The 16,413-nt window shown below is 42.1% G+C and overlaps 1 protein-coding gene across 4 annotated transcripts in view; it reads right to left on the bottom strand.

Annotated features, from left to right (window-relative positions):
* sgsm1a (small G protein signaling modulator 1a) overlaps positions 1 to 16,413 on the bottom strand; it is a 30,107-nt gene that overhangs the window by 7,593 nt on the left and 6,101 nt on the right. For 2 of the 4 annotated variants that reach the window (XM_034091231.2, XM_034091232.2), the window contains exons 4-16: positions 9,456 to 9,618; positions 9,038 to 9,190; positions 8,877 to 8,944; positions 7,379 to 7,524; positions 6,722 to 6,859; positions 5,523 to 5,647; positions 4,915 to 4,982; positions 3,697 to 3,860; positions 3,137 to 3,272; positions 2,785 to 2,928; positions 1,837 to 1,963; positions 866 to 930; positions 564 to 709 (exon numbers count right to left, since the gene is read on the bottom strand). In XM_034091231.2, the coding sequence (XP_033947122.1) occupies positions 564 to 709; positions 866 to 930; positions 1,837 to 1,963; positions 2,785 to 2,928; positions 3,137 to 3,272; positions 3,697 to 3,860; positions 4,915 to 4,982; positions 5,523 to 5,647; positions 6,722 to 6,859; positions 7,379 to 7,524; positions 8,877 to 8,944; positions 9,038 to 9,190; positions 9,456 to 9,618 (1,643 nt within the window). The remainder of the gene's footprint in view (positions 1 to 563; positions 710 to 865; positions 931 to 1,836; positions 1,964 to 2,784; positions 2,929 to 3,136; positions 3,273 to 3,696; positions 3,861 to 4,914; positions 4,983 to 5,522; positions 5,648 to 6,721; positions 6,860 to 7,378; positions 7,525 to 8,876; positions 8,945 to 9,037; positions 9,191 to 9,455; positions 9,619 to 16,413) is intronic. The other 2 variants (XM_034091234.2, XM_034091235.2) reach the window with 1 other exon arrangement.

Raw genomic sequence — 16,413 nt, 5'->3', positions numbered from 1 at the left:
TACTGCACATATTTAATTGTATTGTTCTGAGTATTTTATCAGAGTTAATGTTTTTTTCAAATGTTGTACTGGTTTTTCCTACAATTGATCTTCTTTCACTTTGTTTATGTATGCACGATATACACCAAGGCAAATTCCTCGTATGTGTAAACCTACTTGGCAACACAAGTATTATTCACAAAAAATAAACCAGTTTTCATTCAAATATTAGCTCGTAAAGCATGTACATTTATGTTGAGGTCAAACTTATAACGGCTTCAGATAAACGTTGCTAATGTCTAAATTAACGCTAGATGTGGACTTTAAGACTTACAGGGTCATTAGTCATGCTTCATGCACTCTGTTGTGAGACTAATGGTGCGAGTCACATGATTAACAGAGGAGGAATATGGATGAGACACAAGATGGAGGGAGGGAGAAAGCCTGAGAGTGGACATGCGTGCGTGTGTGTGTGTGTGTGTGTGCGTGCGTGCGTGTGTGTGTGTGCGTGTGTGTGTGTGCAGCATAATGTCAGCAGCAGTGTGATGTTTGTGTTGCAGTGCTGTGACACCAGCGATGCTTACTGTGCAGTCCTGGAGGAACGTCTGCCAAACGTCCGTGGTGAGCCCTTTGTAGGCGTCGCACGGCACGTCGGGCGCCACGATGGTGTGATTGACGAGCGCAGAGAGGTGTGTGCGCACGGTGGACAGGTGACGGCAGTACGCCAACCCTGCAGGACAATACAGTTCATTACTTAGTGGCTCTGCAGATGTTAGTGATCATTCAAAAAGGAGAATGTCACGCACTTCTTCCAACAAATGTTTCACACTGACTGTAAATACTTGTGTCAAATGCTTTTCAGTGTAAACAATAAGCGATCACATACAGCCATAAAACGCCCGAGAGATGATCTGATTCTTCATGTTGTCGCACAGCATCTTCAGAGGAGCCCTGCAGGAAGCACATTCACATGTACAGTGTGTCACCTATGTAAGGGGAAAACATTTCTCTTCTCTCTCCTTAAACTAATTACCCAATTACAAACTGCATCTCATGTCGAGTTTATTACAGGGTTAGGTCTAACCTTTTATCGTGCTAATTACTGTCGTGCTGCCATATAGAACAAAGTGGCTCTGAGGACGGCCTTTTTTTCATAAACTTTAACCTTTTTATCTGCCTCGCTCATCACCTCATTTTACAAACACGTGTCAGTGAGGTAAATGTCACATAATTGTCTCCTAGGTAATTGCCTGGTTGTTGTTTTTTTGCTGCTTTCTCTGTTTCCTCTGTATTGTGTGTGCGCTCTAAAGGACTTATATACCTATGCGTTTGTGCACGATCATAGAAAGGGTGTGTATGTTAAAAAACATATTATAGGTAGACATACTGAATTAATATTCTTTATGATTTATATTCTGACTACCTAAATTATCCTTTATTTTAAATAATAATTTTTTTAATGCAGTAGGTGGACACCTGATATATATATAAATATAATGTAAAAAATACAGTCTATGCTTTTGATGAAGGTATTAGGTTAAACAGCATTTGTAAACTATTACTGTTACTACTCTTTGGTATGGACATCTTGTTTTTCTCTTTGCTAAGGTTACATTGTTACATACACTTAAATAAAAACATCTTATTGATATATATTTCTCTTGTTTTTATTTGCATTGCATTTTATTTTGAGGTAATCCAAAAGAAACAAAGTAATCAGAATACATTACTTTTATATTGTGATACTGATTTTATTTTTTTCAGGTAACTATTAATTGTAACGGATTACATTTTTAGAGTAACCCCTCCGAACCCTGAACACAACACAGTCCAGTGTAAAGCGTGCTTATTCCTCACCTCTCATGATTGCACCCCTTAGGCGTGGCTCCGTCAGAGAAGCTGCCATGAGAACAAGAGGAACACGAGGACTTCCTGAGGGTGGGATGCCACATTGTAGCTCCCTGGTCCAAGTCTGGAGGAGTCACTGCCACACACACACACACACACACACACACACACACACACACACACACACACACACACACACACACACACACACACACACACACACACACACACACACACACACACACACACACACACACACACACACACACACACACACACACACACACCACACACACACACACACACACACACACACACACACACACACACACACACACACACACACACACACACACACACACACACACACACACACACACACACACACACACACACACACACACACACACACACACACACACACACACACACACACACACACACACACACACACACACACACACACACACACACACACACACACACACACACACACACACACACACACACACAGTCATTTTAAAAGCATTACGCGATACAGGCTTTCAACATTAAATTACATTGATTCAAACACAGCTGGAAAGACTTGCAGAATTATGCTCATCGACTGTGATCCGCTAAAAGCACCTGAGAGTACAATTTTGTGTTTGATTCCTGTTAAAGCATATACAAAAAGAGTACATTTGCATTCTTGAACTGGTGCAGAATGTGAAAGCATGAAGCCGGCCAATTCAATTCAATTATTATAAAGGCAAATAGATCAATCAGTTATCCACACAGCGGCTGTTGAAAGGTTACTGCGCAGTAATGCAGTAAGAAGGGCGGCAGGGAGTGGGAGGGGCTTTAATCGCAGCACACATCGATAAACATCGCCAGAAGCTCAGGACAGGTCAGGAGGAGATTAGATCAGGAAGTTAAAGCAAGCTGACAGACAGAGCAGAGGTGTGACTGTGTTACAGCTGCTTCCTGTGAGAGTGGGGGGGTCTTCAGGGCAGCTGCAGGACCTCTTTGGGACAACCAGGATGCCTGTTTTGAAGGGGGACGGCCCACTCAGTGGAAGCGAGAGGGAGGGAGTCAGATGGGGAGCATGGGTTACAGTCACTGTAACAAACAACGTGTGACAACAAATGAAAATGCAACATTCTGGAAAGGCCCGCGGGCGCCGCTCACATTCATCTGCCTGGTGTAAAGTTACTAAATACATTTACTCAAGTATTTATTGATGATAAACAATACGATCAACACTTAAAAAAGAACAAGATCTGAGTACTTCTTCCCCCTCTGTCTGCTTCTCAGGAGGGAATCTCACCAAACTCTGAGTGGCTGTTTGGAAAGAGGATGCGGAAGACATAGTCGGTGGCCTCGTCCTCCTCCTTATCTGAGACCGAGTCTGAGGATCCAGATCCCTGAGGAACCCTGTTCCGCAGCTTCGGAAACACCTTCCCCTGTGTCGAGAATATAAACAATATTTAACTAATGCCAACAACTAAATCATTCTAACCCATGAGAGCCCAGTTTAGTCATCCATGTGAATTAAAGAGGATGAGTGTCATGCTTAATAATAGTGCCTGAACCTGCATGGGCGGTTTTCATTACACTGTTTAGCTGCAGATAAAATGCTACTCACAGTCCATCAAAGAAATCCATTCATTAAAGAAGCCACTTTCTGTGTTGTGGTGCAGAGAGAACATTACGCCACACATTCATCACTATCACTCCGACTAATATTACAACCATGCAATGCGTTTCAAAACGTCGTTTTTATTGATTTATTGATCAGGCTGATTCTGCATTTGAGTGCCCTTTTATGTGTAATTTGTTTACTGTATGTGAGGCTAGGGACCCTAAAGAAAGACTTCCTGTGCTGACCTTTCCCCTCTGGGACCACAGCGGGGGGTCCAGCTGTCCGTGGGGAAGCAGGCCGTTCTCCAGGCAGGAGAGGAACTGGAGTAAGTGGCCTCCTCTTGGGAAGCGAAGTGGAGGTCTCTGGATCCCATCCTGACTGACCAGCACCACCGTCCCCCCACTGTCGACTGCAGGAGATATACCAGAGGACTTTATGTTAAAGTATTCATGATGCCATTTCATGCCACAGCAGTGTTTATTTAGACCAGGGGTGGGGAACCTCCCGCCTCCGGGCCATATACGGCCCGCGAGACCATTTGGTACGGCCCTCGAGGTAAATTATAAACACACGCAAAAAAGAAAAAAATTAAAGAAATCTAGATCGCAAACGAATTAAACAAGCGAGTGCCTGTTTTCCTGGCCACGGTCAGGGTCCTTTACACAACACGAGCCTAACGTGTCATCACGTGGTTTTGACTGGGAGCACCAGAACGCCGCTCAGGTACTTGCAGTAGGCTACCCATAAGGAGCCGTACACATGGCACAGTTTTTGCGTGGCTGTGTCTTTAGTTGAAAGCCCAGTGGCGATCTGTTCATCTGTCATGCTGATCATACAGTCCATACCTTTGTTGTTATTAGCATCTGGTTAGCTAGCTATGCTAACGAATATAAGAAGCTTTTTCTACAACCAGTGAGTTAAAGGCACATCTTTATATGATCATAGTTATACAAAAATAAGAGAATAAAGTAAACGGGTATAAAATACTATATGACAGTAAAAAAAAAGTGTTAACCTAACAGTTTGAAAGGGGAGTGCTTTGTAAAATATCCATAAAGAAAAATAAAATCTGCTTAGGCCTACAGTTCTGTTTCATGGATGTTGAGAGATGTATCCATAGATCTCCTTAAATCATGTTCACATGGATAGGAAACTAAATATATTTGCACACATCTTGTGTCCATATTATTCTGTTGTGGTGGTCATGCCGCAACCGTGCGTGCATGCATGCGCGAGTCATGGTAAGATATCTGGATCAAGAGGTTGCTTTTTCTTTGCACAGCATGAAAGAAAGGCAGTGATTTTAGTATTTTTAAGCAGAGGTCAATAATTTGTATGGCCCTCGGAGGATGTTGAAAAAATTGAAATGGCCTTTGAGAGGAAAAAGGTTCCCCACCCCCGATTTAGACAATGATAACAAATAAAAAAGGCAAATTGTGCTATAAAGGTCTGCGAGCGCTTACCTTGTTGATGACAGTGCAAGTAAACTATCTCCCCGAGAGGGATGGTCATTGCATAGTCCCAGTATACACTAGAAAACATTAATAGAAAAAACAATGAAGAAAATAACCTGGTTACTAGCTTTAGCACACCAGGTAAATCATCATTTCACAGTGAAAAGTAAATCCATAAGGGGTATCCCTGCGATTCGAAATCTCAAGCGTCATTTATTTTTATGGCTAATAAAGAGAGTAGTTGCGCACAGACAAGCATGAGCTGAGTTGGCAAATGCAATAATCAATTGTTTTGGTGAGAGGAACAATGCACAGGCACAGGGACATAACACGGTTTGTCGGTTTGAAAGATGTCTGACAGTGTCAATAAACCATCTGCTGAAAATAAGCCTCATCAGATCAGCAGCATTGACTCTCCATACTGAGCCAGTGAGCCACACACAAACACACGCTGCATTGTTCAGAAACACCTGAGTGTTACACAAACAGCAGACAAAAAGAAATAAATATATGGCAGAATCGGTCTTTTTATGTGAGATGGATTACACACATTACACATTACACAACAGGCCGAGTACAACCACTGATGATACATTTACAGCTGGATCATTTTGCACCTGCATTCGTAGTCCAGGTCTCCAACAGAGCCGTTCATCAGCTGGTTGGGGGTCCACTTCAGGGTCATGTGGTCAGCATTCTGGTGCATAGAGAGGTAACCTGGGATAGCCTCCATGTCATCCCTCTGAAACAACCATGGATGTTAGGGTTAGGGTTAGCATACATTACAGTTAAGGAAGTGTACTGAATTATCCGGTTTAGAAATATTGTAAAAGACACCAGAGCCTGTTTTAGATATTGTAACTGCGCAAGGAATAAAACTTGAAGTGGTTACCTGTTACAAATACCTTGGTATCTGGCTTGATGATTGTCTCTCTTTTAAACTTCATGTCAATAACCCGCTTAAAAAGCTGAGGGCTAGGCTAGGTTTCTTCTACAGGAACAAGTCCTGTTTCTCGCTTGAGGCCAGGAAAAGGCTAGTGACCTTTTTACCTGTGCTGGACTATGGTGATCTGATGTATATGAATGCACCTGCCCATTGCCTGGTCAAGTTAGATGCTGCGTATCACAGCGCACTGAGATTTGTGACAAACTGTAAAGCATTAACCCATCACTGTACCCTGTATGCAAGGGCTGGTTTGCTTTCACTAACTGTACGGAGGCTCAGTCACTGGTACATTTTTATATACAAAGCCATGTTAGGGAAACTTCCATCTTATATCTGCTCCCTGATCTCACGGAGAATTGTAAGTGGCTACTGCCTGAGATCGAATGCTGTGGTTTTATTAAATGTGCCAACTGCTAGAACTGTCTTAGGGAAGACAGCTTTTAGATGCGCAGCTCCTCTGTCTTGGAATAGTCTGCAAATTAAATGGAAACTGAACAATCTGGTGCCACTAAATGTTTTTAAAGCTCGGTTGGATGCTACTCAATCGGAAGCTATTGGTACCTGTTTATGTGGATAGTTATTTAAATTGTAATCCCTGTAATGATGATGTAAAATGTCCTTTTTGTTGTTCTATTTATGTTTTTATGTTTCATGTGGAACTACTTGAGCAGGTCTCCCTTGGAAAAGAGATCAATGATCTCAATGGGATACACCTGGGTAAATAAAGGTTTGAAAGCGTGTTATAGTGTTCTGACAATACAATTTAATGTGTAGCTTCCTTAAGCCTGTCAGTTGTCAATTGAGATATTATTTCTAGGGAGAGTCATAGTTATATATCCACTGAGTCATTCAGAGGGATCGGACAGTTACCGGTTGTACGAGCACATTGTTTTTGCCAAACAGTAGGGTCACCCTGCTGTTTTGATGCAGCGACTCCACATATTCACGAGCTGACGGCGAGGGGGAAGGGCGTTCGTCCATGCTGCTGCTGGAGTGCCGCTTCTGGATCTGCACCACACAGAGACACAATCACATCAGATAACAATCATCGTAAACCAGAGGTAAAACTATGAATGTCTCAGAGCAGAATAAATTACAGATGGCCAGTCACAGTGCAGTCAGCTTTCATGAACAAGACCCTCTGGTGCACATGAATCAAGAGAGAAGGAGAAGATTGATTCATGTGCACCAATGCATCCGCCCATGTTTCTGATAACAGTCTGTTTCTGCTTGGAAAACACACACAAGTACACAGCACCACGCAACTGCTTGGAGCACTGAGGCGCCGTAAAAAAGGCCAAGTTGCCCTGGGTGGTGAATGAAGACTGAACAGGTGTGAAGTTCTCCGACACACTCTGTTCTTTCTCCGGGGACACGCTGTGCAGTAATCTTAGCGAGTCTGCTTTGATCAGACAGGCAGCATCGCAGAAGGGATCAGACACACCTCGAGAACTCATAAATAAACAAGAAAGGAGCCTGGCACTGATTATGCATGTTCATCTACTGCATTGCTAGTTTGATACTCACACACAGTGCGGGCCTCTTAGTGGGAGAATCCTGTCGGCAGTGGCCCCCGTGGATACGATGCCTTTGCACCAGCTCGTCAGCAGAGGGGTCGGTCCAGAAGTGGTCGGCTGTCTTCATCTTGCTGTACTCCAAAGCACAAGGTCCGACTGTCACAGTAAAAGGTGAACAGTTAATGGTGCAGGCACTCACTTATCCAATCCAACTTTATTTATATAGCACTTTAAAAACCTTCAGACCAAAGTGCTGTACAGAGAGATAAGCTCACACAACATAATATAAATACAAGATACAAACACAAAACAAACCAAAATAAACGTAATAATTAAAAAATAAATAACAGCCATATAATAAAAACAATAGACCACTGAAAGCAAATAAAAGCAACAATCTACTTGTTTCTGAATGCCAAGGAGAAGAGGTGGGTTTTAAGACGGGATTTAAAAGCAGTCAGTGTGGGAGCCTGTCTGATGAGCAAGGGCAGGTCGTTCACTGTTTTTAACAACTGTTGTTAATAACACTTAACACTTTATAAAACCAGTGAACATTGCAGGATCATCTTAAACATTATTTGGCACACTCAAAAATAGAGAAATAGAAGGATACAAATTGTAGAACTAAAAGAGTCGATGTTCAGAGATGTACCAGAACAGACTTCTTCTTTGACTACAAAAGCTACAAACCGTTTCTATAACAGTTGAGAATGGTAGATGCAAATATCTTAGGCTTGTATCCTCTAAAATAAGTGTCGTCTACTTTTGCTCTGTTGGTACATGCTGTATACATTCAGGTGGTTCAAATAAAAACATGTTGATATTAAAATGTTTTTTTCATGGACTTTTTTCATGGACTGGAGGTTGCAAGAATATCCAATGATTCACAAGCCAAAGGCAAAGCTTAGAAAAAACAAACAAAATACAACTGAATTGTGTGCGGCTGGAATATGTTTTTGATCTGCCTTTGTGTCTTCGTAATCAACTTACCTTCCCATCTGATTCATCTTGTGTCTATCTTGTTTTGATATCTCTGCTTGAAGGTAAAACATATACCAAGACAGTCTAAAGAAATACAAGTACTGGCACACTTATTAAATCCTCTGCTGAGAACCAAATGTGGCTCCCAGCAGCAGTGCCGCCTTCGTCTCGGATGAAACCTCAGTGTTCACAGATGGGAAGCTGGCGAGGAATCATGTCTCAGCAGGACGAGCTCCTACTGGTTAGCCTGTCAGGACCATTTGCTTTAGTCTAAACCTCCAGTGGTCAAGAGTAGAAATTAGCCAATCAAAGGCTGCAATGAAGGATTGGCTATTAGTATAAATAGGGAGAAAACATGGCTACCATAACGTCCTTGTGAAGCATACTGGTTCACTAACAAGCTTATACAATTCTGCTGAATGTGTTCCGAATACTCCCATGATTACACACGTCTATTCGAACATGAGCAGAACCCATAGTGTAAGACATGATGCTAGATGATCACAATAAAAGACACATATAATTACCTAACAAAGAGGCAAGGATAGGTCCGTCCACATTGTCCATTAGAACAGCCTCTTTCTCATAATATTTACTGGAAGACAAATATGGAAGGGGGATTTTTAAAAGGGCAGAGGGAGTTCGTGGACCAGTAAAAAAGTGGTATTATTGACTATTCTCAATGTACCTGCTGTTCTCCACCAGGTAGAGGACAATTTTGTCCAGCACTTTCTCAAATAAGGCCGTCCGGATCCACAGGTTCTTGACTCCCTGCGGGCTGAGGCTGGGCAGTCGAGGCATCTTGCGTAAACCGTCTTGACTTTGCATGCTTTGACTTCGTCTGCAGGAGGAGAGAGTCACAAAATCAACAAGTATAATATGGTTTAAAATTGCATTCAGTGAAAACCGCATTTGCATGACTCAATGGCATCAGCTATTCATGATTCATAAAAGCTGGAAACATGAATTATTTAGAAGCTTTTCAATCCAAAAAAAGAATACTTCAAGTGAGCAGACAGCCATTTATTTTTCAGGGCTTTCGCTTGCGCAGGGCTTTGATGTAAGCTTCCAAGTCTGCTGGGATGTGTGAGATGTTGGTCTCTCACTTTGTCTCCATGACCTGCTCCAGCTCCTGGGCCTTTCTGCACAGATCCTCCGCCGGGACGAAGCTCTTCCCCACCTTCATGAAGAGTGCCGCTATTTTGTTGCTACGCAGGAAGCCTGCTGCTCTCCGTTTCAGCCCGTGGAGGACGCATGCCTCCACTGCAGCTGTGGGACACACACAGGGTTAGACAAGTGTTAGGGGGCACGTTAGTATGCACATAAAACAGAAGAGTATATCATTAAAAGACACCAGACCTTAGTCCAATATTCCCTCTCCTTTTAGCTTTGTATTGGTCTCTACCAACTGCTGGGAAGATATCTGAATCCTAACACAATAAATAAAACCATAACACCAAAACAATGAGCTGAAAGATGCCAAAGCATTACATAAGAAATTACAAATAGGGATTTAGTTTTGACTAACTTGAAATTGTCACAAATTAATCGTACTCATCTATACTTATATAGGTTTTTTGTTTTTGTTTTGAAGCACAAAACCGTTTCTTTAGATGTTAGCATGTCGAACCTCCACGTCATAATACACTTGATGTTGATAATGATTTCCAGATATTCATGCGCACTATAATAAATAAACAAAGCAGCAATGCATTTATGCACATGTCAGACGTCAAGTGAGTTTCATCACCCCCGCAATTCTGCACAGTGCGTTTCTATTGTATGTTTTTATTGAAGTGTTGATGCATAGTAGTAATGCGTTTACACATTAAATGAACACAGTATAAAGTGGTGCCCTATTCAATTCTTAACTTAACCTTCTGACACACCTTCTGTCTGTATGTATTTTCTGTTAAGTTCAAGACTGCATAAAAAAAACAATTTTTTTCTTTTTTAAATGAAGATTTACGTGATCATCTTTACGTTCAAAAAGTGACCCATCGAGCTGTAGCGGACACACAAGTCGATGACACACACAACTGCTCAATTGTGCAGAAGTCAGACACCCTCTCCTCTCTCAGGCCTACGTGGCAGCGCCTGGAGCTGTGTTGACATTTGAGTTTTCTTTCAGGACTAATCCTGTGGCTCTGTTCACATGGGGTCAGGGGGAAGGCTGGTGTCACCATGGTTACCCCTGTTGATGGAGCTCTGGGAGACGAGCAGCGGAGGGAGGGAGGGGTGGCAGCATCTCATCAGCATCACATCCCTCCATCTCTCTCTCCATCACCCTCACCCCTTCAAACACAGCTTCTATCCTGCCTCCATGCTATCAGTACATCCGTCACTTTCTCTGTTGCTAACGGCGTTTATCTCCTACCTAGGAAATAAAAGTGTCAGCGATGACATCAGCTTGAGTTCAAACACAGCTTCTATCCTGCCTCCATGCTATCAGTACATCCGTCACTTTCTCTGTCGCTGCTGCTAACGGCGTTTATCTCCTACCTAGGAAACAAAAGTGTCAGCGATGACATCAGCTTGAGTTTTATTTCTAATACAACCATGTCATCTTTGCTGATCTTTTCCTCTCCATCTCTTCCTCCATTTTGCTCCCCTTCCTCCCTCCGCTGCTTACCTCCACATCATTATGAGAGCACGAAGCCAAATGTCAGAGCAAAGCGTAACATGACAAGGTCTCCTCGTATAGTTCATCCTGCTTCCTCTCATCGTGTCTGCTAACTAGGCTCAGGTGGTAAAGATGCAAAAGAAAGCAACTCCCAAACATGACCCTGCTCTAGAGGGACTGTGTATTCCAAGCCAGCGAGAACATTCCCAGTGTGTCTTAGTCTCCGCAGTTCCAAACTCTAAAATGAACAACGGCATCAGGGGCAATGTTACAAACAATACCTTGGGAAATGTGTTCACTGTATGGCACGCATGCATACAGGTTTCCGTTTGAGACAGAAAGAAGGGGGAATGGAAGGAAAATGTAGTCTTGATCTGTACAACTAAAATCTTATTTTACCATTTTACCAGATGAATAATTAAAAACAGAAGTGACAAGAAAATGAGCATCATGTCAGTGGGATCACTTATTGGTGCAGTGTCTCCTGGTAAAAACAGCTAACACAGTAAATTGCCTCTAATCACCCTGTATCTGTGGCAACTGAGTGCATTAAGAGACTCGTGGACAGTGACCAACACTTTCCCCACCGCAGACAAAGAGCCTACCGTGGACAGCGCTGAAATGATTAGACACTAAGTCATAGAGTGCATCCACAGAATATTATCTAATGATGTTTCTAATCAATGTATCGTGTGTGTGTGTGTGTGTGTGTGTGTGTGTGTGTGTGTGTGTGTTATATATGCTATGATACAAATACACACTTGATGATTTCAGCCTGTTGTTCGCTTCACTTTTGTGGATTTGGTATTTAATGGACAGAATGATTAAGTATTGGTGATTAATCTCAACATTCATCTCAACATTCATCGCCATAATGACCACACATTACATAACAACCACCATTGGTCTAAATCAAGTTATGCTCTGGTTCATTTTAAGCAATTTGGCTGCTTTTGCTACCTTTGTCTAGATTTGATCTCATCTTCAGCCTATTTAAATATTCACATCTTTGGGAAAAATGATGTACTTTTTCTTTTAATGTTTATTTTATTATCTTTTACTGTTTTTAAATACCTTTGTCTGAATGTCTTTCATTTTTGTAAAGCACCTTGAATTGCCTTGTGTTGAAAGGTGCTATATGCCTTGCCTTGCCTTGCCTTGCCTTGCCTTGCCTTGCCTTGCCTTGCCTTGCCTTGCCTTGCCTTGCCTTGCCTTGCCTTGCCTTGCCTTGCCTTGCCTTGCCTTGCCTTGCCTTGCCTTGCCTTGCCTTGCCTTGCCTTGCCTTGCCTTGCCTTGCCTTGCCTTGCCTTGCCTTGCCTTGCCTTGCCTTGCCTTGCCTTGCCTTGCCTTGCCTTGCCTTGCCTTGCCTTGCCTTGCCTTGCCTTGCCTTGCCTTGCCTTGCCTTGCCTTGCCTTGCCTTGCCTTGCCAGCACAATAGTGAGTTGATTGTTCAAGCCAATTAGCTGTGACATGCAAACTATTTTGGTAGCTACGACAGAAAAAGCCATCAGTCAGAAGTGCCGGTCACATTTTGATTCAACGGTTACTGCATTTATAAAAGGTGAAACCAAATGAAGTGGCTTTAATATCTTCACTGTTCAACAGAAATCAACCAGGGTGCCATTAAAATAATTGTTTTGATCCGTCATGACAGATGTAAGAAGCGAGGACTTCAACACAAAGCATCAAGAATGAATTAAATAAAAAGCAATGTGTCAGAAATTACAAACTGATTTGATAAAACTACAATTGATTGAACCTTTTCTTTGTATCTCTTACTACTCAATGCTTCATAACTCGAGTCAAGGACGGCTTTCTATCTCTTCAGAGCGTCTATACTTCAGACTCTACCGGGGTATCTCATCAAAGTAGCCGTGATGGTGGAGGCTAATTGCTCCCCGGGGAGCTGGCCGAGCTTCCCGCCCATCCTCCACTCGCTCTTATTATTACAGACCAGCTGAAAGAGTACTTGGAGTAATAAGAGCCACTTTGAGGATCACAGGAGGAGGACGCTGGCTGACAACAACACAAAGATGAGAGGGTCATCCTGAGCTACTACATGACCACTGAGATAACGTGATAGTAGTAGAGGAAAGATCCCCTCAGACTGACGAGCATCTATGTTGATCCAATACTGTCTACAGCGAAGGCCAACAATACTGCTGACAGGCATGAATGAAAACACAAACAATGCACAGGACACTGGTACAAAAACATCACATTGCATTCAATTCTGTGGAAGGTAATACATCATTTAAAGAAAAAACATTAAAAGATATTTGGGGCAAGCTGACTGGTTGGGGGGGATGTCTATTATTATTTGGTTTAATACATTTTCAAGCTCTGCAGTAAATTCCTTTCACAGCTATACAGTCAGATACTCTTGGATATCATATGGTAGGGATGTTATCTCCATGGACACTCAAGCACACGTTATTGATTGTATATTTTTATAACCTGAGAGGCGTTATGTCTGGTAGTGTAGGCACAGTAGCTTCGGTCTGACGCACATGACAGGAGATTGAATTCAGTTTTTAAAAAGTTAGTGAAACTGTCTTACAGTAAAGCAGATTTTCTCTTTTTGAAGAGTCTGTGTAAAGGGAAGGTCTCATAACTGTTCATTTGATTATCCCATAAACACATGTTCCTACATTTCAATAGCTTGCCAAGACTGTCATGTTATGAGTGAAGAGCAGTCTTTGTCTGCGAGGATTGGCTCCTGGCTAGTATAAATATCACATTTCCTGCACGCTGAGAGTCGATGTATTCCCACTGAAATCCCCAAATACACGTTGTTACTGATTACGGCTCTGAACTGAGGCAGACATCTGACCGGTGTGAGCGCCTGCATGTGGGCAGTGTGTTTCTCACAGTGATCGTGCTGCGCTCTGTTGGCTATTTGGAGACAAGAACAATAACATTTGGTGAAATATTGAACTTTAAAATGTCCTTTATTTTGCTTGTGTAGAAGCTAAGCTGATGATGGGGATCTTCACGTCACTGAACTGGCTGTCTGTTTTTAATGTGGCAACTATAATCCCAACTTCCTTTTAAAGACTTGTATTCATTTGGCAAAAACACTTGTTGTTGGAGAAATATCTCTATTATAGGAATATAAAAGTAATAATAAGGAACATCAGCTATCCTCTCTGATGGACTAATAATAATAATTCCTTACATTTATTATTGCGCTTTTCCAGATGCTCAAAGCGCTTTACAAATACACATTACTAGGGTTGGGTATCGTTTGAATTTCCACGATTCCGATTCTACTTTTCGATTCCGGTTCTTAACGGTTCTCGATTCCGATTCTTTGAGGGGCAGGGTAAAAAAATGATGCATGCTTCTTCCACCGAAAAAATTACATTTATTCGAGAAACTTTTACACAGGTTAGTTTAAAGTAATATTCACATTAATCAGTCTGTTTATATTCACTGCTATGTAACTTTAACCTGAGAACCCCTGAAGCTACAACAGTCCAACTTTTAAAAACAGTTCTTGTTGAGAAAAACAAGCATATCTGCCTCTCAGGCATACCGGGAAGAAATGTTTGAACATTTTGAAGTAAAATGCTTCAATCTGGTGCACACGCAGAATTACTAGAGACTAGATCTAGGGGGTACAACTCCAAACACCCATATGAAAAAGATCGGTTTACATTTGAATAATTAAATAACAAATAGCCTACATGTAATGCATTTTATTTTTGTTGTTCATTCATATCTTATTTTACTATTTTATTTATGCATATTTTTTTATCTCTCCAGTTTAAAACGATATGTCTGGTTTACTGTCCTATAGTTTACATTGGAATGATTTCAAACCTGTTTTATCCCAATAATTATAAAGGAGTGCCTTGGAAATATGTGTTTACATAAATTGTGATCAAAACGTTTGAGACCCACTGAGATAACTTAGACTAAAGTGAACTATCTAAACACTGAGAGTCCTTTACCTCACTGAGCTGAAGTTATCAGCCTCTCAGTCTGACTGGAGAGGACTCTCCCTCCACATCATTGTAAACATCTTCTTCTTCTTCCGTTAGAGCAGCTAGCACCAGATGCTAATAACAACAGCGCCGGTTCCAGTGCACCCTCGTGAGCTGCGGTTGCCAGATAAGCCAACATCCCCCATTTTCATCACTTGCAGCGCCCATCGTACAGGGCAAATGAAAAGTGTAACCGGGATGAAAAGGGTGTTACATTTACTTAATTATGAATGTTGTTACATCAAGGTCGAAAATTAGGATGAGCACCAACGGTCAAAACATTTATTTTTTCTCCCAGAGCTGTCAGCGCAGCGCCTCCACAGATCTGGCGCCCTAGGCGAACATTTATAATGCCAGTGCGACGGGCCGGCCCTGGTCTCAGGTTACACTGTAGGAAGTGTAGGTACAACGCTACATTTCCCGCCCCGCTGCAGTCATGCAGTAGGCTACGGAGAGCGGCGAGAAACATTTCCTCAGGAATCGAAAAGCGGAACCGAAATTCACATTTCTAAATGATACCGTTGGAATCGAAATGTTGGAACCGGTTCCGAACCGGAACCGGTTCTCGGTACCCAACCCTACACATTACACACATGTAACGGTCATGTACTGTCTTGCCCAAGGACACAACGGCTTTACAGACGCAGCGGGTTTCGAACTGGTGTTCCCCAACGCCCCCTTGATCAACGCACAGCCCACTGCGCCACTCAGCCCATCTTCACACCTCAAAGTCATCAAGGTGCTTTACAAGTACACATTACACACATATCATACACTGTAGACAGTACCCACAGGAGCAAATTCGGGTGAAGTGTCTTGCCCAAGGGCACAACGGCCTGACGCAGTGGCAGCGGGTTTCGAACTGGAGTTTCCCAACGCACGGTCAACGCACAGCTCACTGCGCCACTCCTTCCCACTAAGATTAAGATTGGTGTTGCCAGAACATGTGTGTATGCATTTATTGTTGGTAGTGGTGAATAACTCTAAACATTGACCATGTTGCTTATATTCATTTGGATCTATGACACTAAGTCTTTTGCTTTCACCATGGAAACGTAAAGGATCATTGCTATGTTCTTGGAGAACGGTAAAGTTAAGTTAAACCTCTTACTTTCCTTTAACATTGTATTTGTGAGTTAGTTTTCATTATCAAAATGGCTACACAGTGGAATTATCAGACAGGGAATTTTGTCGAAATGCTAGTATATATAATGCCCATACTTTGTTTCATCATGTTCTAAAATGTGCCCTGTGTACAATTAAGTGTTGTGTAGAGTTGTTTTGTGACATTGTCATTGTCACCACAGCTAAAAATATAAATGATAGAAGATAAACATGAAAAAAGATCAGTAGAATCTCTCTTGTAACGGTAAAGGAAGCAATACATACAGATAATGGAAATCCCCAGCTTAAAATTAATCCAAAGACAGTCAATGAAATTTACAAACAGTG

This window comes from Pseudochaenichthys georgianus, chromosome 9 (assembly GCF_902827115.2).
Source record: "Pseudochaenichthys georgianus chromosome 9, fPseGeo1.2, whole genome shotgun sequence".
NCBI classification, from domain to species: Eukaryota; Metazoa; Chordata; class Actinopteri; order Perciformes; family Channichthyidae; genus Pseudochaenichthys; species Pseudochaenichthys georgianus.
This window is presented reverse-complemented; position numbering and strand designations above follow the sequence as displayed.